The sequence below is a fragment of the Theobroma cacao genome, chromosome 1, assembly GCF_000208745.1.
Source record: "Theobroma cacao cultivar B97-61/B2 chromosome 1, Criollo_cocoa_genome_V2, whole genome shotgun sequence".
Lineage (NCBI taxonomy): Eukaryota > Viridiplantae > Streptophyta > Magnoliopsida > Malvales > Malvaceae > Theobroma > Theobroma cacao.
This window is the reverse complement of record NC_030850.1, coordinates 2,605,433-2,629,011: the sequence shown is the minus strand read 5'-3', so window position 1 is coordinate 2,629,011 and position 23,579 is coordinate 2,605,433. Positions and strand designations below refer to the sequence as shown.

Here is a 23,579-nt window from a genome sequence, read left to right as displayed (position 1 = left end):
TTTATTTAATTATTAATATTTTTAAAATATTATTATTTTATTAAAAATTGGAATCAAGTGAGAGAAAGAGGAGAGAGAGAGAAATAATATTTTATACAAATGAAGTTGTAATTTTTCAAACTAGTAAGGGGTATTTTTATCTTTATTAATTTTTGAATTTATTCTTCAACCATATAATAGTTAATACCATGGGAGAGAGTGGTATTAGTTATTCATTGATTTTAAAAGATTTTGAAAAATAACCATTTTATGGGAATGGCTATTCTTTAGACCCTTTTTCAACCAAACAAAATAATTAAAATTCATTGAGAATAAAGAAGGGATAGCTAAGTCATTCCCCCAACCAAATATGCTATAAAAGATTTTACTTTTCTCTATATTAAGAAGAAGTTGAAGATTGCTTATATACCACACCATGACTGTCACATGGGCTGCGATAAAAGTTAATTCTTGTAATGATTCATAAAATTAAGAAAAAAATATCTTCATCCTTTTAATTTTTAGTTATAATTTTATACAAATCAATTAATTTTTAAAATAGACAATCAATTTCAAATGCATAAACGAAATTAACAAACAAGTATAAAATATCAAAATTATCCTTATTTCTTTCTACCTCTTTTTCACTATTTTCATTTTTCAGACTAGCGGACGGCCCTCTCGACTAGCCACCCTCGTGCTCCCTAGAGGAGTTGGAGTGCAAATCTCACACCCCCCCCACCCCCACGCTCCCCAAGGGAGACGCGCCTCCCACCCTCGGTGCTCCCCAAGGGAGCGTATATCTGGAGCTCTCTTGGGGAGCACTGACGGTGGGGTGGCACGTGGCTATGGGGGCATGGGGGTGAAAGGGTGCGGAGCGCGAGGAGAGAGAGATCTAGCCGGAACCGGAGCACTAGTAGGAGATAGGTTTTTTTTTTTTAAAAAAAATGAAAAATGAAAAATGATAATTTATATAATATAATATTTTTAAAATTAATAAAAATAAAATTATTTTTTTAATATTATCACTTTATCAAACTAATTAAAATATTAATAATCAAACTTATATATCTAACAAAAAAATATTTTTTAAATAAAATATTTATTTTAAAAATTAATAATTTTTTATAAAAATATAATTAAAAATTAAAAAGGTGAAGGTGACGTTGGTGACGGACCTCTTAGCCATCAAGGGCGCAGAACTCCATAAAGTCTATCCTTTTGTCGTTTTAATCTTTTTTCTCCCCATTTTCAGAAAAGAACAATGAGGTAAGATATTTTGTCTGATTCCATCCATTTAATTCAAAAAAACAAAAGCATTTTTAACTCTATCCTATCATTTTTATTAGATTTGAAGTAGAGAATAAAAGAAAATCTATGGCAAATAAGGATGTACCCCTAGGATTTGGAGGAGCTTAGCGTTTAAGCCAGAAATCCTCTCTTTCATACTTATCATCAATCTAGACACTACCTATAAATTGTTTATTGTAATATCTCTTTAAACTATTATTAAAATTCTAATTACATTGATTTAATGATTAATTTCAATGTAAGGAATTAAGTTTCATTCAATAAAATATTGATATTTTAACAATAACATGTCAAATGCTCTTAATTAATTAACAATTGTTCTCATAACATCTCGACTGTTTTTTTTTTCCCTAGAAGCTATGGTGAAAGGCAATCATGCAAGGTCGACCCATTACTTAACGTGCGTGGGACTTGAAGTTTTTTTTAATTCAGTTCTACATCAACCATACCACCATAAATGGCATTTGGATAGGGCTTGCCATCTAGTCCAATCGATACTATTCATTTTTTCCATTGCAATATTTTACACAAGAAATAGGAAATTAAAACAAAGTAATTCACATGCTTAAATCAACTTGAAACACAGTACAATGAATAAGAAAATATAGTTAAAACATGGTAATTCACATGCTTGATGTGCATATATAACATAGCTTAAAGTACATTATATGTACTTTAAGACAAATAATAGACAATTTACTATCTGAAAGTCAAAAATAGAGGACAAATATGGGAAGACAATAATACATATTTTTCTTGTTTAGAGCTTGCTTTGAATGGTATATTATATGAACAAGCAAAGATAAATTACTATTACAAATCTTCAAAGAAACACTTAACCCCTTCTTCAAAAACCAGATAAATAAGGAGAGAAGACAGGTCATCCTGAGTCAGACCAACCAATCCCAGGGCCATCTGCCTCAGCCCTGTCCCACAACCACCACCATATAACTCTTTCTCCCATTCACCTCCCCTCTTCACTTCTGAAAAATTATCCCAAAGAAAAACACGTCAGCCATAGAGCTCCCCACCCGCGCGGGCGAGGTCTCCCGACCTCTGCACACCCCGGACCTCCTCGGGGCTGTGTCCATGTCCCATCTTGACGCGCCTCCACCCCTACCTCCTCCCATGCCGCCACCGCCTGAGAAACTGCAAGCAGTGCTTGAATCACCACAGCCGCCGGCGCCGCTGATGATGTCGCCTCTGCTTCCGCTTTACAAGCAGCGATCGTGGTCGCCAGACATTTTCCGTGACGAGGCATGGCTTAGGAGGAAGGGAAACAGCAAGAACAGGAGAAGCAAGAGCGTGACGGACGAAGACCTTGATGAACTCAAGGCTTGTATTGAGTTGGGGTTCGGGTTTGACTCCCCCGAGGTGGATCAACGTTTGTCTGATACTTTGCCTGCTCTTGGTCTTTATTATGCTGTTACCAAGAACTACATCGACACCGTATCAAAGTCCACGTCCTCTCCTTCGGCTGCATCGGATTGTGATAGTATTCCTTCCCCTATAGGCAGCCCCCACACCATCTTTGGCCCTGGTAAGTAATGAATTCAGATGGTATTAATTTTGTTGGAATTTCTTTTTTTTATTATTCAATTGATTTTTTTTTTATTTTTTATAATTAGGGAGGGGATTCGAACATGCTCTTTTAAGTAGGGGATTGTGCATTAGTCAATAAGATAAATGCTTGGGATTCAATTGATTATGATTTTATTCTTTTGTGATTTGGTGAAGGTGATAATCCACAGACGGTGAAGACAAGGCTGAGGCAATGGGCGCAAGTGGTTGCTTGTTCCGTGAGGCAAAGTTCATGATGAGGATGATGGATGCGTCGCATGGCTCGATATGATGATATTCAGGGTTAACTACGGAGAGATCAAAACAAAATTCAGAGTTGTTATCAGAATAACCAAACATCAACAACAACAACATCAACTTGTTTGATATGATTCCCCACACCCACCGACTTTTGTTTGGTTAGAAATTAAAGAAAAGCAATGTGAAAAATCCCCACATTAAATGGAAAAAGACAAAAAAAACAAACCAGCCGCTACTAGATTGACTTTTCTTACTTAATCAGGCAATTTGATATTACTGCCAGAGTTTGATTTTTATTTTTTTACTTTTCCAATCTTACATTTCAAGGTACATAGCTTCTGTCTGAACTATGATGTGAAAAGGTCGAAAGATGTTTGCAGCTGGGTTTTTACATATTTCTTCTACTTTAAAGGCCTTTCTCTCTCTTAATAATGTTTTTTTTTTTTTCCCCTTGAAAGGAGAATCCTTCTTCTTGACGGAATACAGCTTGCTTTCTTTCATGGGCAGACAAATTAATCATTTTCTTTCGTGAAAGGAAAGGCATTTTGGAGTAAAAAAAGTTCTATGCTTATTCCTTAATGCCAGACAGAATAAGACTTTTTTGACAGCTTCCACCTTTGCATGTTCTCATCATCAGCTTTACCATTGACTATTCAGGCTGGAGATAGTGATTCCCGCCCTAAATTCTGATTCGAGAAATTTTACAAAATATGTGAAAAATTCCATTATCACTTCAAAAATTGCTCTGCAGCCTCTCTCTGGATAAACTTCCATATCCAAAGTGCTTGATATGGACCCTCTGATATGAACTGAGAAACGGGCTTATTTCAAACTTCCTTCAATAGCTATTGCAATTGGTTGATGGTTGACACAGGAGAGGAGAAGGCAGGGTAGATAGTGGGTAACAAAAGTAGCAAAACTGAGATTTGCCCTTTGCCAAAAGAGGAAAAAGAGTGGAAAGGGGACCTAGGAATAATTAAGAAATACTGCTACAATAGCTTATAGTTATTTAAATATATACCCTTTTCACCTGTATGAGCAGATCAAAACATTAATAGGGAAACGATTTCAGACCCAAAAGAGTGAGTACCTCAATTGGCATATTGGTGCCATGTCATGTCATATCTACTCATAGCAAAAGGAATTTCAGTTTGTCTTTAATTTGGTACTGGGATGAATTAAAAACTTTAGTTTGGAAAAACTACATCCATTTTGACTCTGGAAATCCTGATATTGTTTTAGTATTATACAAACAGTTTTTTGGAGATTTAAACTTGATCCCAAACGAGTTCTTGGTACCATATATATGTATGTAACATAGGATTTTTCTAACAATCACTAATAACTGAGACACTTTGTGTGGGTGATCCATTTTGACCCTAGCTTTTGATAGTTTACCTCATTACTAGTAGTACTGTGCTCATGGATGAGCTTGCTTGCATTACTCCCTTCTTATGCCCCACGGCCGAAATGACTAATCCCCAAAAGTGCGATTTAGCTGGGAAAGGGGGCAATATTGGCAGCAAAGAGGCACCACTAATAAAGACAGGTCTACATCCAAGTTCAGCATCGATGTGAGAAAAAGGGTGCTTCAGACAAAACATGATACTGCTAGTGCTCACTGCTCGATCCAACTAAACAGCAATTACTCAAGTGCCACGCACTATTAACTAAACTATTGCCTGGCCATGGTTCTCATGGATGAAGAAAAGTTCAGACATATTGGTCCTTTGGGGAACAGGATGGCTCCTGTCCTGAGTGGTGGGCTTTCTCGATTTAATTCTGTCCACAATATCACGAGACCAATCATGAAAGCCCGCTATGGGGACTCGTGAATTTCAGTTAGTAAACCCCAATGAATTAGTGGGTTCAACAGTACTGGCTTTGGTAACATTCATGTATATGCATAGCACACATGAGTATGCACGTCTTTGGTTCATGAACCGTTCCAATCCAATTTGCCAATTTGGAGTTGCTATGCTTTATGGAGTACTGCAACATCTTGAGACATCCTCTGCCATCTTGATCATCATTTGCCACTTTTCTTGTTAATCTTAATAAGGATGTTAAAAGAAGGAAGGCTTAAATTTTTGGTGAGCTTTCAATGAATATACTCTGTAACTTCATAACATGTTTGGAATAGAATGAGTTTTATATTGTTCTAAAAATACAAAAGCGGAACAAAACTTCATATACATTACACCAATCAGAGTTTTTCGATTCAAAATACCAGGAAATATGAGATTTTTGTATATGAATGAAAAGATCATTCAAACTCAGTTTATCATTCAATTGTTAGAATAGTAATGGGTTCAAGAAGTTTCAAATCAGCCAAATTGTAAGTTGTGTACAAGAAGGAAAGAATAGTCACGTTTAAATGAAGATGATACTGATAAGTAACTGAAAATTAATGTTTGACCAGAGAATAGTTTATTGCTGATATGTATCTGTCTGCCTCTAGAAAAAAGACGGTTGTTTTTAATTGAATGCTAAGACTGACCAGTTCATCACTTCGCAGACATACTTCGATTCTTCCTCAATGTTGCTTGTATATATATCTATTAGCAAGTAAACGGAAAGACCAATTTCAAAGGATAAGAGCAGGGGGCCATGCATGTGGCCATCAATCTCTGTCCTGCGCGTGAATGCTTTTGGAAAATTTCTACAGATTTATCCTTGAAGATGTCTTAGATTCACCAAATTATTAGTATCCTTGTACTTTCTTTTTACCTTTTAGTGAGAAATCAATTTACACAACATTGTCAAGCAAGGACGCATTAAGGGCCCCCATTGATATTCTAATTCCAATGTTCTTTTGACTATATTATAAAAATAGTTAAAAATTTTAGCTTTTTTATATTTTGCCTTCACTCGATTTCACAAAAATATATAAATATATATATATATATATATCACATCATTATAAATGTTAAAAAAATAACAGTATAGTTATAATGAAAATTGAGATTTTATAACTAATAAAAATAAAAGATATTTATAGTTTCAAAAGTTATGTTCTATCTTGTATGTTCATAACAAAAGTAAAGAAAGAACTAATGGGGAGAAAAGAACAGAAACAAGTTATAACATTTATGAAAGAAACATTAAGGAAACAACAGAACGAGACTACTTTCTTCTTTCAAGATGAGTATTTTTTTTTTTTTTGTATTTTGATCATTTATAATTATGATAGAATATTTATTTACTATTTAATTTTTTTATGTGTGATAAAACATTTAGTATATATATGCAGAGAAATAATCGAAGAATATTTATAAAAAAAACATTATTAGTTTGGAAGGGAGATTCTGAAAATGATTGTTGAATTATGCATATACAAAGAAAAATATGTTTTGAAGTATTGATAATTTTAAAAAAATTACAACATCTCCCAAATGTAATATATATAGATAAATTACAACACCTCTTAAAAAAGAGACTTAAAATGACGTTACGGTTATGAGACTAATAATTTTTTTTTTTTTGAAAAAAATTATCCCCATAGAACATAAATCTTGGATATTCCATCCAAGTCACCGGGTGCCAACACTCTCCAAAAGCTGTGTCTATATGTGTTGTTCAAAGACGTGTCTATGGCTAAGCATGGCTCCTACTTTCGCAGAAAACTCCTACAAAGATGGCTGGCTTCAACCAGCAATTGGTGGGGAAGAAGACACAGGAAAAGAATGGTAGAGGAGAACAAAATCAAAAGAGGAATTCTACAATCTTTTGCCGTCACCTTGGTCCACAGACAGACTTCATAAGCAAACGACTTTGCTTTATTTTAGTGGAATATATAAGCCGGAAAACAGCCTTTCAAAGCGTGAAAAATGCTTAAAGTCAAGCCCCTTGTTTTTCCTAACGAAATCCTTCTTAACTATTCATAAAATCTATTCTTGCCACCCTCCCCTTTCACCACCAAAAAGCAAATTCTTATTTATGTTATATTAACTTGTATTTAATATTATTCCCTGTGTGAATAGGTTGAATCTTATCAACCGGGTTTATTGAAAGTTTGGACTTTAGAAAATTGCATGCCATTGATTTATATATTTTATCTGCTTTCGTATTTCACACAATTGTCGTTTTATGGGAAAAAATGATAAAAAAATAAAGGTTGTTTTTTATGCTTAGATCATAGTGATGGATGCTTGAGTAAGGGGTTGTTAATGGCTAAAACTGACAATGATTGCTATCTAACTTTATAATTCTCTGGAAGTGTTATGAAAATTATCCAAGAAACAATAAAGATAAAATTCAGAAAAATCAAACAAACAGAAAAATATAAGAATTTATGTGATTCGGTCTCTTATTTACGTCAACGGAGTGAAATTATTCTTTTATTATTCATAAATTAAAGTATAATAAATTAACTTTTATGGTTTCCCAAACTAACTCAAGATCTTTTGCACACTCTTTCTCAATAACCTCTCAAAAATACTCACCCAAACCACTCTAGCTCCACCTAGAGCAAAATACAGAGTTACAAGATGTCTCATCTCTAGAGCTCTCAAATAAGGCGGCTCAATAAGTTCAAAGGTCTAAAACAAAATATTCAATAAAGCCTTCTTTTATTGAAATTAAAAAAATTATTAAATTTGTATACTTATAGCTTTTTGAGATGTAAAATTTTTATATTTTTTAAATGGCTTATATGAAATCAAAAATCAAAAAATTTAATTCAAATAAATTAACTATCATATAAAATAAAAATAATATACCAATACAATATATATTAAAAATTGAAGTAAAAAAGTCTGTAAACATTATAACAATAATACTTAATTGTTGAATGCTTATTGCAAACCACAAATGAGGTTCACAGTTTTACAAAGATAATAACATAACCAACTTCTTGTGTATTCTTTAGAAGAAAATTAAAGTTAAAAGAAAAAGGAAGAAAGAGCAAATGAGAAAAAAAGAATTTAAAAGTAGATATTACACATTGAAAAAGAAATAATTGGTTTTATATATAGAAGAAAAAATAGTTGTTAGAAATCATTAAATATGTTGATTGAAAATAGAAAAAATAAATAAGAAAAAAATAGTTATTAGAGATAATTAAATGCATATTACCGTTGCTTGATTGAAAATAATATAGTATTTTAGAAATTAGAAAGTGATAAAAAAAATTGAGATTTATTATACACATAATTAAAGAAGTGAGAAAACAGATAATTTTATTAATTATTAATTATTTTTATATTTTTTAAATTTTTATATATTTTTAATATAATAAAATATATTATAAAATCATAAAGGCTCTCCAAATTGAGGGCTTAAAGCCCTTGCTTGGGTGGCTTTACCTAAGGGTCGGCCCTGCTTTCAAAGTACTACTTGTAATTTTCAAGTCTAAACTTTCACTCTTATAATATAAAAATTTAAAGTAGAATATGATTAGGACTCGATGTAGAATAAGAAGTTTAAAATCATATAACTACTCAATATTGCATACAAACAAAAATTTTAATTAAATAAAATATAGAATTCTAATCAATTTAAAACTCCACAAAAATATTTAATGGCACTGAGAAGACTAAAAATACATGCAATTGATATGTATATATCAAAAAATTTTCCAAATTTGGGTGCTGATGTTTGTCCACGTCTAAAAGTGATAATTGTGGAACATGTCACTCCAGTTTGGAAATTTTTAATTATTTTTGAATTAAGAAAAGGTAAAAATTGTACTAAGAAGTTAACGTTTTTCACGAGCATGTCCCATGTGATTCATGGTTTTTGTAATGATTGTATACATCAAAATCGTATCTATGGAAATTCTTTCTTTGGTATTAGAACAAGTTGAAGTTTGAACTGATCAGAAACAGCAGCTTATGATCAAAACGATTGGTTAAGGGCCTCTTGGTGACGTAATTTCTTCCTTTTTCATTAAGTATTTGATCTCAAATTCCACATATATATCTCTCGTAGATATTACAAAACGTTTCCACCATACTAGTCGAAGTTTGACAAAACAGAAAAAGAAGAAAAAACAGTGGGCAGAAAGACAACCAGAAGTGGATGAGAAAGTCAAAATGATAGGTGATTAAATTCCAACATTTGTGCTATCACGTTATTATTATTATTATTTTTATTTTTTGTGAGAGAGACTTGATCATCCACTTTACGCAATCCAACAACATGGAAATCCAACAAAATATGTTTAGCTCTGAAAACGAAAGCCACTATTCATTGTTATGTTTTCGGCCTGTGAACATGTCATCGTATGGTTCGTGGCATGATGCTTTCGGTAAACCGACTCGAAGCACACTGGCCAATGAACAAGCTTCGAGCTGCAATCCCCACCCACAAACCAATTTTACGTCTGCCACAAGGATATACTTGTGTTTATACGAGAATACCAAGACCAACAAATTAGGATATAACAACTAGCAACTTTAGTTTGGGGAAAAGAGAGGCTATATAATTATGGGCTTTCTCGCTTAGGCTTGTCGATAAAGAAAGCAACAAGAATTAATATCCTTCGGAAAAACTTATGGGCGACGTAAATTTTCAGGGAAGGAGACATGATTTCAAGAGCTGGTTAAGTACTAGAAGGGTTGGTGATATTTTTACTGGAGGAGGCCTTATTAGATTATGATCAATTTTTACTGTTTTATCTGAAATCCAAATAATTGTTGGCTCAAACGCAAGCCATTGGAAAACGACAAATAGTGAAAAGAAATGTAGTAAAAATGTTTGTCTCGGAATTACCTATTTAACCTAACCCTAAACAATTAATCGATGCCAGCATGATAAAATATTATGTCAGCACACAATCAACGTCACATCAGTGAAAAAATATCACATCATTCTCAATTAATATCATGTTAACTTGATTAAAAAATTCATCTTAACATATTTAATGATACAAATCTAGCAGTATTAAAGTTTGAATTGTGTTTAATAAATTGAAAAATATAAATACTTGATCCATACAAATTATTGTATTGATACTAAATTTACATTTTTTATAAAATATAAATACTGATTACATAATTTAATTTAAAATATTTTTATCTCTAAATTACTTAATTAACTTAACTTAAATAGTTATTGGATTCATTGGCTGATGCATCATATTTTATCTAAAAAGTAAAATTTAAATTTTTATTCCACAATTAAAAAAAAATACCTAACCCAAGTGATCCGCCGCCTAGACTAAGAAGGCAGTTTGGTGGAAAAACTAGACCAAGGATACCCTCAGAATTTGGTAAAACAGCATTTATGTTTTTCTTCTTATATCTTCTATTATAAAAGAGGCACGTTTTTCTTCATATAATTACATATTTATGCAAATATTAATTAGTATATACAAATTAATTTAAAATTTTTTTAACGTATTTAAATTATACTAATCATGGAATCTACTTCATCAAACAAGATTAGCAAATATGAGCTGAAGAAAACGGGGACCTAGCTACATGGTTGAAGCTAAGGGCTTTGATTAGAAAGAGGACCTACCTTGGAATGTGATAGAGGCAGAAGGATGAACCCGACCTTCTGATTGTGACTCTTGTTTATCATTTAATACAGTATTTATATTTTAAAAGTAAGTTCTTTGGCCAATTTCATTCATGTTCAATCTCTATTATCGAACAGAAATACATGTAGTCTTTGTTCTTTTTTTTTTTTTTTTTTTTAAGAAAAGAAACAAAATAGCATCTCGTCATAATATTACGTGTAAATGCTTGTTGAAAATATTTTTTTATTAATTATTAAAAAAAATAACGAATGATTTTTTGAGTTAAATTTGAATGATACATGAATTCTAAATTGAAAGAAAAAAACCAATACAGAAAAGGTTTGATTTTAATTAAAAATTAATTACATTGCCAAAAACTTGTGCTTAGAATTTATATGTAATTTTTTAAAGTAAACTCTTCCTGAAATTTGCAAGCAAAATTAGCTTTGAATCCAACACCTACTGCATTTCTAATATATATATGTGAGAAAAAATAAGTAAACAACTCACGCCACTTAGTCAAGATACTGTTATAAGATTTCATCATACACTCTTATAAATTTGTCCCTATCATATTTGGTATCCCTTTGTCATTTTTTCCTCTATATTTTGTTTATATTTTCTCTTCTTCTTTTTTTTTTTTTTTCTGTTTATGTTCAAATATTACACATATACAATGGTTGATCCAGGATTTTGTATGAGAAGTAACTAAAGAGCAATAATACAAAATTATAGATTGGGTTAATGATTTGATTCGGAGTAAAAAATTAATCACTTTTAAAATAAAATTAAATTATAATGTAAAATTTCATTAACAATTTGAATATAAATTTTCAAATTCATCAATATAAATAAACATAAGCAGAAAGTAAGATTAATATTAGATTTTCACATTAAGTATTGTAAGCTATGCTCAGTGCGCTTTCATTCTTTCAAATTCATCGATAATTAAATTCATGTTAATGTTTATAGCAATCACTTTATATCTATTTAATTTGAAAAAGTAAGATAAGATTGTTGAAATTTTTAAAATATTTTAATCATATTCTTGTTCATTTTCATGTTAACGTATGATATATTTGCATAATTCCTTAAATCGAATCAACAGATTGTAAGAAAAATCAAAGTAAAAAATTATACTCTTCAAGCAATTAAACATTGCATATTTTCCTCTATAGGACCATAACATATTTTATACAATAATACAAAGTATTCTAGTAAAGTTACATTAAAAAAATGAAGGGTTTTTAAGAAAAATATATATTATATAAGTATTTAAATCGAATCAACAAATTGTAAGAAAAATCAAAATAAAAAATTATTCTTTTTAGGCAGTTATACTCTTTAAAAGCAATGCATCTTTTACTTTATAAAAAAAAATAAAAAACTATGAAAAATAATTTCAAAATTTGAGTTTACTCTTGTAGTTAAGCAATGAATCTTTTACTTTATAAGAAAAAAGAAAAATAAGAAAAATAATTTTAAAATTTGAGTTTTCTCTATAAGAAAAAAGGAAAAATAATTTCAAATTTTAAACCTCAAAGGAATTGAACCCAAACCTCTAAAATTTAAGATAAATGACTTACCACTATGTTAAACAAATTAATTTAAATTAAATAAGAGTGACAAACTTAAATATTTATAATTTTATAGTCATAAAAATAAAAAAAAAACACCACCGCCACCTTTCTACCTCCACCATTGCGTATATAATTCTTTCATTTGTGAAATGAATGAAAATAAACCCTCACGTACTATAATCAATAGGTTATTTTTTCTTTTGTTTTTTATTTTTGAGGGTTTGCAATTGTTTTTGAAAATTATGAGAGATTTAATTCTAAAATGTCATAATAAAAAGTTGGAAAAAGGTTAAACATCAAACAAATTAAAATTCCAATGGCAAGTTTCTGGCCAAAAAAAATCCATTGAAATATACATTAGTCAAGGTCATAAGATTAGAAATGTCCCAAAATCTTAATTAGAATGTACTAGCATATACAAAATAAAGAGCAGACTGTCAAAAGGTAAATTAATATTGATAAATTTCTGGTCAAAATAAAGAACAGAAAAGACAAATACTGCTCATAAGAGGAATGGCGATGAAAGGACGCAATCGGTAACACGGCAGAGGCCAGAGCGTTAGGTGGGGGGCTGAGGAGAGAAAATTATATATACTTTAATAAAGCTTCGCTAAGCTTCTTCCTTGGAAAAAGTAAAAAATGTGCAAGCCACGCCTTCATATAAAATCCCCCTCCCCTTTACTCAAATCAACGCTTTAGAAATGTAATAGAAGCTTCCTTTTCCTTCCAAGAAACGACCAAGAAAAAACGCCACCAGTCCACCACCATTTCTCTCTTTAGAAAAATATCTCTCTCTCCTCTCTGTCATCATTTTCCTCCAGAAAGAAGAAAAGCATGTAGTTTTCTTCTCATTCTTAGTTTTCCCTTTTTATTTCTTTCCTCTCTCTTATCTCTTTTTGCCCTTTGAAAGACTGACTCAAGCGCCGGGGTTTGAAGAGCTTTAAAGGGCTTATATTTTTTCCCTGTTTCTCAAAATTTCTAGAACCCAACATCGCTATCTTTTTGCTTCATCTTGGTCGCCCTTCCCTCTTTTATAAGAAGCCACATAGAAGAGTTCACAAAAAAAAAAAAAAAGCACTCTTTCTCTTTTCTCATTCAGGAGCTCTGGTAAAAAAGTTATGGTCTTGTTTAGATTCAAAAAACCTGAGAGTTCGTTTTGTTAACTCATGGAAACTGATACAAGCAAACGCTGTGACAACCTCGTTCACTCTCGCTTCTTCCTCTCTGGGTTCTATTGCTGGGGTTGGGAATTCTTGACCGCTCTTCTGCTGTTTAGTTGTTCTGTCTAAAGAAATCAAACATCTCAATTAACGAGGTTCGTTCTTCTTTTGCTTCTCTTGTAACAATAATTCTTTGTTAGATTTTCTTTTTTTTTTTTTTATTACGTATTCTGGGAGGGGTTGGTGAATCGGAGAACAAAAAACGAAATGGCGCAAAGGTCTGTTCCGGCGCCGTTTTTGACCAAAACGTACCAGCTGGTAGATGACCCGATCACCGACGACGTGATTTCATGGAACGAAAACGGCACCACCTTTGTCGTTTGGAAAACTGCTGATTTTGCAAAGGATTTGCTTCCCAATTATTTCAAGCACAACAACTTCTCTAGCTTCGTTCGGCAGCTCAACACCTACGTAAGTTTATCAAATTTTGAATTATTCTAAATACAGAGTAATTGTATTACTACTGTTTTTTTCCTACTCCTTTGGTGAGGGAAAATGATGGGTCCTTAATTATATCTTCAAGCAAATTCCATTGCATAGTTGTAAATTGAATAATTAGCTAGGGATTATGATGGGGATTGGTGAGCTAATTAAAGAGATTAATCCTTCAACTACTCAAATTTAAAAAAAAAAATTCCAATTGTTTTCTGGTTTTAGGTGAGGGCTATTACTGTCTTTTTACTTTTTAGTAACATTTCAGTAAATTCTCTTTTGTTGACCGTCGTCTTATAGGGATTTCGAAAGGTTGTTCCCGACAAATGGGAATTCGCGAACGAGAACTTCAAGCGAGGGCAAAAAGAGCTCTTGTCCGAAATCCGTCGTCGTAAAACGGTGACATCGTCGCCTGCGAACGGCAAAACAGCTGGTGTTGGACCTTCCTCTCCGACTAACTCTGGAGAAGACCTCGGGTCTACTTCCACGTCATCTCCGGACTCGAAGAATCCGGGATCGGTGGAAACGACGCCGGCGGCTGTGACCCAATTTGCCGATTTATCAGACGAGAACGAGAAACTGAAAAAGGATAACGAGATGTTGAGCTCGGAGCTGGCGCAGGCCAAGAAGCAATGCGACGAGCTGGTCGCGTTTTTAACTGAATGCGTAAAGGTGGGGCCCGATCAGATCAATCGCATTATGCGGCAAGGAAGCTTTGGATCCACCCGTGATGCCGATGATCGTGGTCGTACCCACGATGTTGACGACCTCGATGATCATGATCAAGTTGATGATGATGATGAAAAAGGCGGCAAAGAAGGTAATGGAAGTTTGAAACTGTTCGGGGTTTGGTTGAAAGGCGCGGAAAGAAAGAGGGCCCGCGAGGAGAAAATCGTGTACGGTGGGCCACACGCTAAGGAGATGAAGACTGTAGATTTTCGCCACGTGCCTTTGGTGATGAAGAGCGGCAAGGTTTGCAACTGACCATAGCAACGGTGGCCACGACAGCAAAGAAACTCTTATGCTGGTTTGATATACCTATAAAATTAGGGATAAGTAAGGTTTATTTTGTAATTTTCAGTAAGACTATATACTAATTTGTAATTTCGAAATAAATAAGGTTGGATTGTAATTTTTATGACTTCTTTGTGCATTGTGTAGTGTAGGTGGGTCAGTTAGTCAGCAATTGTGGGAGGCAGACATCAAAGGCAAATGGGTCTCTGTCTTCCTCCCACCTAGAATGTTATACCAATTACACATTTGTAGAATGTGGCCTTTGAAGATTAGCTTATTGTGCTTATATTATTATTTTGGGCTTTAATTTTTTTGCTCACATATTATTATTATTATTATTATTATTATTATTATTATTATTATTACATGAGAAAATAGCAAAAGCAAAATGTTAGGTGTAGTTTGCACATAATCCATTATTTATACAAATCTTTTTGTTAAAAACAAACAAATGTTTGCTTTATTTGCCAATTAATAATTCGATTGCATATCAAATTATAAATATAATAAAATAACAAAAATATTACGAATAAATAGTTTTTATCTTGAAAATATAGAATATGTACTTAATTTTAATTAGTTTATATATTTCTTTTATCACTTTATTGAAAAGCTTCGTTATAGTACTTAAGTACCTACCTAATTCTATCCCATGCAATAATTAATAATTCTTGTTATTAACATAAGTATACAAATGATTCAATTAAAATTATAGTATAACACTGCCACAAAAATCTGAAATTAAGAAAGGGTGCATGGAAGCTTCTGCCACAAAAAATGTGAAGCAAAGCTAAAAAAAGCAGCTTATATTTTCATCATTAGCTCTCAATATTTGACATTCTATTAACTAGGAAACAGAAAAGAAAAGAAAATTGGAGTTGGTCCCAATCCAAAGGTGTCCAAAAAGGTCATTTTTTATTTGCTTACTAGTAGTTATTGATAAATTTCAAAAGTTAGGTATAATACTTTTGACTGAAGCCATTAAATAAACTAGTGAGATCAAATCATTTTTACACGTTCACATTTTTGTGTCAAATGCAAATTTTGGTTGCTTGTAGATTTCAAATGCAAACCCATGACGTTGATGATCTGGTCAAGAATGAGACTTAATCAATAAGACTTTCTTGTACAACTCATCTTTGCCATTGGAATCTCTTTCATTTCACTCTCGCTCTCTCTGTCTCTCTCTTTAAAATTAGAATTTCTTTTTTTTTTTTAGGTTTGATCAATGTATAACTTAAATAAATTGAGCGTAGCAATGCGCCCCTCCCCCCACATATGGATTTATAGCAAAAAAGATGGGAGTCCTCTATAGAGAATTATCAACTGCTTTGCTTGAAGAGGGTTTTGAAGACTATATTTACTGAAGTGATCAAATGCTTTAATTTAAGACATTTAAAACTCCGATGACATAAGGAGAAGAAATATGCATGAGGTCCATTGATGTATAGGGTACTTACCATTATCAACTACTTGCTTCAAAGGGTTTATTAAAGACCATTAAAACTTAAGTGATCCATGCATTAACAGTGAATAAAGCAAATTTAAAGTAAGAGTCTTTGCACTTAATAATACTTTAAAGATATTTGTTAAAATTATCTGAAGAATTTCATTTAGAAGCCATTAATGCATAATTAAACATTTAAACAAGTATCAAAAAGAAAAAAAATTTAAACATGCAGCTTGTTTAACAATCCGTTGTAGTCTAGTTGGTTAGGATACTCGGCTCTCACCCGAGAGACCCGGGTTCAAGTCCCGGCAACGGAATATTCTTTTTTACAAGCTCCACAACCATAAAAAGATGTACTGCCAGCGAGTTTTAATTGGAACTAATGGCTGTCGTCTTCCGAAATTTTCTGAACTCCCCACTTCCTTCACTCTCATCGCCATCTTCTTCTTCTCTTTGTCTTCTCTCTTCTTTCAGTCCACCTTCACCCAGACCTCAAATTTTTGCATCAGCTTCGCCAGCATCATCTCCCATGGACACCAACCCCAGAAAGTTCATGGACTTCCCATTTGTCACTACCCCACATAGGAACTTGATGATTGATCTCGTATCAACGGTGGAGAATCGCCTCGAGTCTCAGCTCAAACCCTGCACTCTGCCTCCTGATGTACAACATTACTGCAATCAAAGTGGGACCTCCCAGGGCTCACTTCATATCAGATCAGGCCATAGCTCTTCCCAGGTATAGCTCCCTTTCCAAAGTTTTCTACTTCATTTTTTTAGTTGGTTGTTTAATTTATTGTTAGTCTCTTAAACTAGTAGTGCATGTAACCACCCTAGTGTAAAAGCTAGGAAGTTTGGCAATTAAGTTATCATTAGAATTACTAATGAAAAAAGAAAGATAATTAAGACTTAGTGTCCGGGGTTGTCTTGAAATCTTTGAACTTGACCATTCCCACTCTTGACTTGATCAATTTCTTGCTTATTTAACTAAATTAAGCCCTCCTGAGCTGACTACTTCTAAAGTAAACTCTGTTATAGAAGAAAAAAATGACTCTGTAGAGTGAGCTCAAACTGAAATGCGGTTGATATGGAAGATATGTCTCTTTAATGATTAATTACTTCACCGTCCGAAACAAATTGATTAACTACTGAACAAGTTGTTATTCCAAGGGTAGCATGTTGATTAATGAAACTTTTGGTATTGAATGTTTTGCCGTTAGGATATTCCAATTCTTAAATGATTTTATGCCAAAATTTTCAACCCCAGAAACCGTATGTGAAATGGTTTATTGGTCGTGAGACGTGTTCGAAAGCTTTCCACAATTGCCGTAAGTCAAGTCAGGAGAATGATAAAGAAAAGGTAAAATTGTTCATGATAATATATTTAGTAGACGCTAGTACAGTGGGGTTGAAGTGAAACGGTTTTGGATGCATAAGCTGCATGATTGCTTGTGGATGTATTGGACTTTTATATTGTTCGTCCATTCAGACTAGACGTGTAGAGGTTTGAGGATTGGTGGCAGCTAAACAGCTAATCCTAGGCATGAGAAAATAAAATTTCAAAGGGTGCTAATTTTGAAATGGCAGATTCTAAGCCTGAGCTAACAGCTGTTTGATTCGACCTACCAATATTCCTCATATAATTCATGGTTTAATCCAGCCTATCTTACTTTCTGAAGACCCTATTCCCTGATTCACACGCACATACAAGCGTGCCTAAGTTAATGTTTGACCCTTCTTCTGTTTTGGAAATTATTTCATGTGTTTTTATGCTCATTCTAGTTCCAACCTGTGTGTATATATGCTGCACCTGTTCTTCTGTTCTGACTAAAATTTAAGATTGCTCTATTCTATAAGAATGCTTCAACTAAAATCCTCAGGCCCCAAACACCAGTTTAGAGGCTTAAATTTCCCCAAGTTATTTGTTGACACGAAAGTGTAGAGGTGATATGATCCAAGGATATTCTGTATGGCTTATAAACTGAACAATGGAATCCAAACAGCAACGTATGTTGTTTCGTATTTGAATTGTTGGCTGTCTTGGCCAGGGCCTAAGAATCTCTTCTAAATGTGAGGCTGTTAAAATATTTTCTTATTCAACAGTTATAATTTGGACAACTAATGTGTTTGAACTTTGATCTATTTCCTCTTAATATTGATCATCAATGGTGAGGTAATATTCAACTTAAATTGTGAAGGTGCATAAGTTCTTCCTTAGTGGCATTGCAGTACCATTGCTACAATTCAGCACCAGGCACTGCTGTTTTCATTTTGTTTCTACTGTAGTCATTCACATATCATCTGAGATTGGTCAGCTGATATCCTTTTTGCTAACTTGCAAGATTACTACTGTGCTTCTAACTTCTAGGTGCTGTCTCTTTGGAGGTTAATTTCATTTTATTTTAGATAAATTAGCTGTGCATAAAAGCTGCAAACAATAAACAGGGAATCTGGTAATGTCATGTTGTACAGGATATTAATTGGGTACTTACAATTGTTTTATGTTTTTGGATTTTGACAATGAGCCTGATCTACAACTTACTGTTTAATGTTCCCTTTTCGGGATTTCTGAATATATGGAATTTTGGATGTTCCAGGTTGATTTCATACTAGGAAGTTGGTTACACTGTGAGCTGCCAACAGGTGGAGCACTGAACATAACAAGCCTTTCCGCATACCTGAATGTTTCCACAGATGCACCAAATTTCCTTATTGAGCTCATACAGAGTAGCCCTACATCACTAGTTGTCATTCTGGATTTGCCTCCTCGGAAGGACCTAGTCCTATATCCAGAGTACCTTCAAACGTTCTACGAAAACACCAGGTTGGACTCACTTAGACAAACGCTTGAGAAACTCCCAGAAGTTCAAACTTACTACTCTTCAGCGCTTTACATTCGATGTGTCACCTCTCCCACATCAATTATGATCCGTGTTGACACGAAGGGAGCTGGACCAGGACGCATGGAGGAGATTGTAAAGGATCATGTGGATCCTGTTGCAAAAGCAGCATTGGGAATATGGTTGGATCAATGTGCTTGTGGACAGAGAAATGTAGATGAGGCAGAAAAGGCATATTTGGAAAAGAGGGATGGATTGATTAAGAACAAGACCATTGAGATTGATCTCGGCTCAAACTTTCCAAGGTTATTTGGGCCCGATATAGCGAATCGTATACTTGGGGTAATAAGGGAGGTGTATAATGGGTGAGGGAGTGCTAAATTTATGCTCTTGCTGTACTTTAACTCTACTCCTTAGCTGCACTCTTTATTATTATTTTTTTAAAAAAATTACTCTATGAGATTATTTGTAGGGTGAGCAAATAGGTGGATTGAGTGGTTTGGTCTATCATATCTAAAGATCAAATGGATCAAACATTTTTAAAAGATCTATCAAAATTGATCAAATATAAAAGAAGATCAAATTAATCAAACTTAAAATTGGTTTGATAAGCTTGATTTTTGATCAATAAATCAAAATTTTATCACTTTTTTAACAAATTATAATATTAAAACTTATAAACTTCATCCATAATTAGAAAATATATATATACAAATTATGGATAGATTAAATAAATGTATATATATAATATATTACTTTATTATAAATGAAATTAATGAAATAACTTATATGATATAATATTTTAATTTTTATATCAAAGTTTATATAAATAATAACTAATTTTAAATAATATGTTATAAAAATTAGGGTGATAACTAATAAAATTATTAAGTGCAATCATATAAATAAAGTATATTATAAATTACAATATTGCTTATGTATAAATTAAGTATATGTATATATATAATATATTATTTTATTATGTATATATGAAATTAATGACACAACTTATAAGTTATAATGTTTTATATCAAAGTTTATATAAATAATAACTAATTATAAACAATATGTTATAAAAACTTGGGTGACAATTAATAAAGTTATTAAATGTAATCATATAAATTATAAGTTATAATAATATTTATGTATAAATTAAATATATATATATATATATAANTAATATTATGTATAAATTAAATATATATATATATATATAATGTTTATACAATTATATATATTCATACCATTTTATATTACGAAACATTACTAAAGTGTAATAACTATAACATATTTATAAATAAATAAATATATATAACTAAAATTAAATTGTTATGATTATGAGTTGCATACATACATATAATAAATTAATATATTTTAAATATATTATAATTAAATTTATTATTAATTCTTCTTAATATATATAAAAATATTATATCTATTTAATATATATAAAAAATTAGTTTGACATTTTGGGTGGATTGGTCTAAAAATTTTAAAATAAAAAACTGATCAAAAAACCAATCGGATCAAACATTTTAGATCAATTGATCAAATGAACTAATTAGACTGAACTGTTTTACTCAAATCACACTTAGTTTGGGTGAGATATTGGTCTGATTTGATTTTGCTCACCCTTGATTACTTTTTGTAGATTACTTTTCTTTATATTTATAGCAAGAATAAATATAACTCTTATTATTACCATTTCTTGTAATTGTTTTTTTGTTTGCAAGGAAATATGATTCTAGTTGTCTGCTTGCTTCATAACAATGAGTGATTATAAACAATGATTAGACAAAGTCTTAGCTTACCAATATATATCTTCGTGCGTGAATCCGTTTTGTCGACAGAGTTCGTTGTTTAAAGTTTTAATAGCAAAAAACGACAAAAGGTATTGAAATATTCTTTTTTTACGGTTTGAAAAGAAAAATTATTTACATAAACAATAAATTTTAAAATTCACATACAGGATTAAAAACTGAACACTGTATCTCATTAAATATATTTTAAATTAATTAATTATTAAAAAAATATGTAATTTCTATCTAATTGTATCAATAAAATGTAAAGTCTAAAGCTTCTATTATCGGATAGCTTGTATTTTGACAAGCCCAATCAACAGTATTGGGCTCAAGCTTTTACTTAGTTTTGAAGCAGGCCCTGGCCCTCCCTTTCTGTAGTTTTTTTATTAAAAAATAAAAATAAAAATCCGCTTATATCTCCCAAGCTAAGAAAATAAAGATCGCCTTTGTATACTACTTTTTATTTAAATTAAATCTTCAAATCGTCTTTTTGAATTCCTTTGGTTGGGGGACTTTCCACGAACGCGTTGCGATCTCATCCAAATTAGCCATGGTATGGTCTTCCCTCTTAAACCCCAGATTCACTTTTCCTTGTTTTAATAATTATAATAATTTCTCCTTTTTCTTTTAATTTCTTGAAGATTATGTTTTTAGTATCGTTTGAATCTCCGTGGCCCTTATTGACTAGAAGAGAATTCGGGTTTAGTTTACTGCCTGGTAGCGTTGGATTTTATTTGGGATTACATATAAATTTTGGGGTTTTATAAATAAAAATGGATGAGTATATGGTGATATTAGCAGGAAATTAAAGTACAGAATATTGTCAATAATGCCTCAGGAAATTGAAGCAAATTATGAATTAAACCCAGATTTATAACATAGCTTGGGAGATTATGATAAATAGAAGATCTTTTAACTTTAATTTTGGTTTGTTAATTTATGGTTTACTGTTATTAACATTGCAATATAATTGGGGTAGTGTTTTAAAGCTTTGGTAGAACCAGAATTACTGCATTTTAATGAGCGCTTGATCACTCTGTTAGGCGACTCTTTATAGAGGGGCATCGAGGAAAGACAAGCCTAGAGGGAGGCATCATGGGTTAAGCCAACAGAAGAGGCAAGAGATTAAGGAAGCATTTGAACTATTTGATACTGATGGCTCAGGTATGAAATGAATTGTTATTGCAAGGTTATCTATGCTACATGTGCTTACTGGTTAGCATTTCATTAAATTATTGTTTGAATTTGATGGCCAGGTACCATTGATGCAAAAGAGCTGAATGTTGCCATGAGGTATGAATATTTGTGTTTGATGTAACTAATATTTGTTAATATATTTTTAGTTGATATCAGAACATTGGGACTAAAAGTTACAGCATTACAGGGCTCTTGGTTTTGAAATGACAGAAGAGGTAATTTTTGTAACCAAGGATATGTGTTGAAATGTTTACTATCCTGTTTTTATCCTGTAACAGATAGAATGTTGCTTTGATTTTCTTGCGAGCCTTAAGTTTTGATCTTCTGTGTCACAACAGCAAATCAATCAAATGATTGCAGATGTGGACAAGGATGGCAGTGGTGCCATTGATTTTGATGAATTTGAGCACATGATGACTGCCAAGATTGGCGAGAGGGACACTAAAGAAGAGCTTATGAAAGCATTCCAAATCATTGATCAAGATAACAATGTAAATATGTGCTTTTCTGTTTATTAAGAACATGATGTTTTTAGCTATTTGTGGATGATTGATTCTTCCTTCATTTGAATTCAGGGAAAGATATCTCCCCAAGACATTAAACGCATTGCAAAGGAGCTTGGCGAACACTTCTCAGAAAAAGAGATTCAAGACATGATTGAAGAAGCAGACCGTGATCGTAAGCTAACCTTTCTTCTTGAATCTTGATACAGTACTCTATGATGTTTTACTTGCAATTTTGTTTCAGGTGATGGTATATTTGGAGGTCATTCACATTTACTTTCTCAAACTGTTTTTGGTTCTCCTGATAATCTTGAGCGTCAGCCAGGGTATTTTTGGTGCTACATGAAAAGAACATAAATTCAATGTGGCAATTGAACATAAATTAGTGCAAGCCTTCTTTTCTTTACTTAATTTGTTAAAAACTCTTTCTCATCTATGTTCAAGCAAGCATATTACTCACTTTCAATTCTGAATGCAGATGATGGTGAGGTGAGTATTGATGAGTTCATGAGGATGATGCAGAGAACTACTTACGGCTACTAGAAGTTTCACTTAATGCTGAAGGAAGGGTTGATTGCAGTCATGCTATAGCTGTAGAATAGTTGTATAAATAAACTCAAAAGAGAATTATGTTTCGGATGATCTATTGTATGTTTCATCATAATCTTTTAACATGTAGCTGATCTCTATTATTATGTGTTGGCTTTGTTTGGTCAGTGATGATGATGATGATGATGATGATGATATGATATTCTATCTCTGCCATATCTGATTTAATTGCACTATCTATGCTGGTTACTGCACTTGATCTGCCTTAATATATCAGACTACCCTCTTTGTTTTTATAAAATTAATAATAATTATACTAAGATTATAAGTTATCTCTGCTCCTTTTACATATATACTAACTCCCACACAGCACACCCCCTCCCCCCCCCAAAAAAAAAATGAAAGAAGAAGAAAGC

General features: G+C 32.3%; 4 protein-coding genes and 1 non-coding gene across 5 annotated transcripts; all 5 read left to right on the top strand.

The window, feature by feature from the left end:
• On the top strand, positions 2,259-3,525 carry LOC18611124. Its single transcript, XM_007047190.2, has 2 exons — positions 2,259-2,830; positions 3,028-3,525. Exons 1-2 carry the CDS (start codon positions 2,380-2,382, stop codon positions 3,105-3,107), a joined length of 531 nt encoding a protein of 176 aa, XP_007047252.2. The 5' UTR covers positions 2,259-2,379; the 3' UTR covers positions 3,108-3,525.
• LOC108660488 lies at positions 13,220-13,471 on the top strand. The gene has a single exon (XM_018114364.1). It carries the CDS (start codon positions 13,323-13,325, stop codon positions 13,443-13,445), a length of 123 nt encoding a protein of 40 aa, XP_017969853.1. The 5' UTR covers positions 13,220-13,322; the 3' UTR covers positions 13,446-13,471.
• Positions 13,440-15,113, top strand: LOC18611122 (heat shock factor protein HSF24). Its single transcript, XM_018114363.1, has 2 exons — positions 13,440-13,787; positions 14,109-15,113. Exons 1-2 carry the CDS (start codon positions 13,584-13,586, stop codon positions 14,790-14,792), a joined length of 888 nt encoding a protein of 295 aa, XP_017969852.1. The 5' UTR covers positions 13,440-13,583; the 3' UTR covers positions 14,793-15,113.
• On the top strand, positions 16,517-16,589 carry TRNAE-CUC. The gene has a single exon. It is a non-coding gene; the product is annotated as a tRNA-Glu (tRNA).
• LOC18611120 (red chlorophyll catabolite reductase, chloroplastic) lies at positions 16,634-23,391 on the top strand. Its single transcript, XM_018114148.1, is given in 8 exon segments — positions 16,634-17,011; positions 18,870-19,485; positions 21,974-22,078; positions 22,171-22,207; positions 22,299-22,326; positions 22,450-22,602; positions 22,687-22,789; positions 23,093-23,391. Coding segments are annotated over 8 exon segments (1,464 nt in total). The 5' UTR covers positions 16,634-16,654; the 3' UTR covers positions 23,158-23,391.

Coding starts and splice junctions, on each gene's coding strand:
- LOC108660488 (XM_018114364.1), top strand. CDS start 13,323: ATGGAAACTGATACAAGCAAACGCTGTGACAACCTCGTTCACTCTCGC.
- LOC18611124 (XM_007047190.2), top strand. CDS start 2,380: ATGTCCCATCTTGACGCGCCTCCACCCCTACCTCCTCCCATGCCGCCA. Junction 2,831..3,027: donor CCACACCATCTTTGGCCCTG/GTAAGTAATGAA, acceptor GATTTGGTGAAG/GTGATAATCCACAGACGGTG.
- LOC18611122 (XM_018114363.1), top strand. CDS start 13,584: ATGGCGCAAAGGTCTGTTCCGGCGCCGTTTTTGACCAAAACGTACCAG. Junction 13,788..14,108: donor TTCGGCAGCTCAACACCTAC/GTAAGTTTATCA, acceptor GTCGTCTTATAG/GGATTTCGAAAGGTTGTTCC.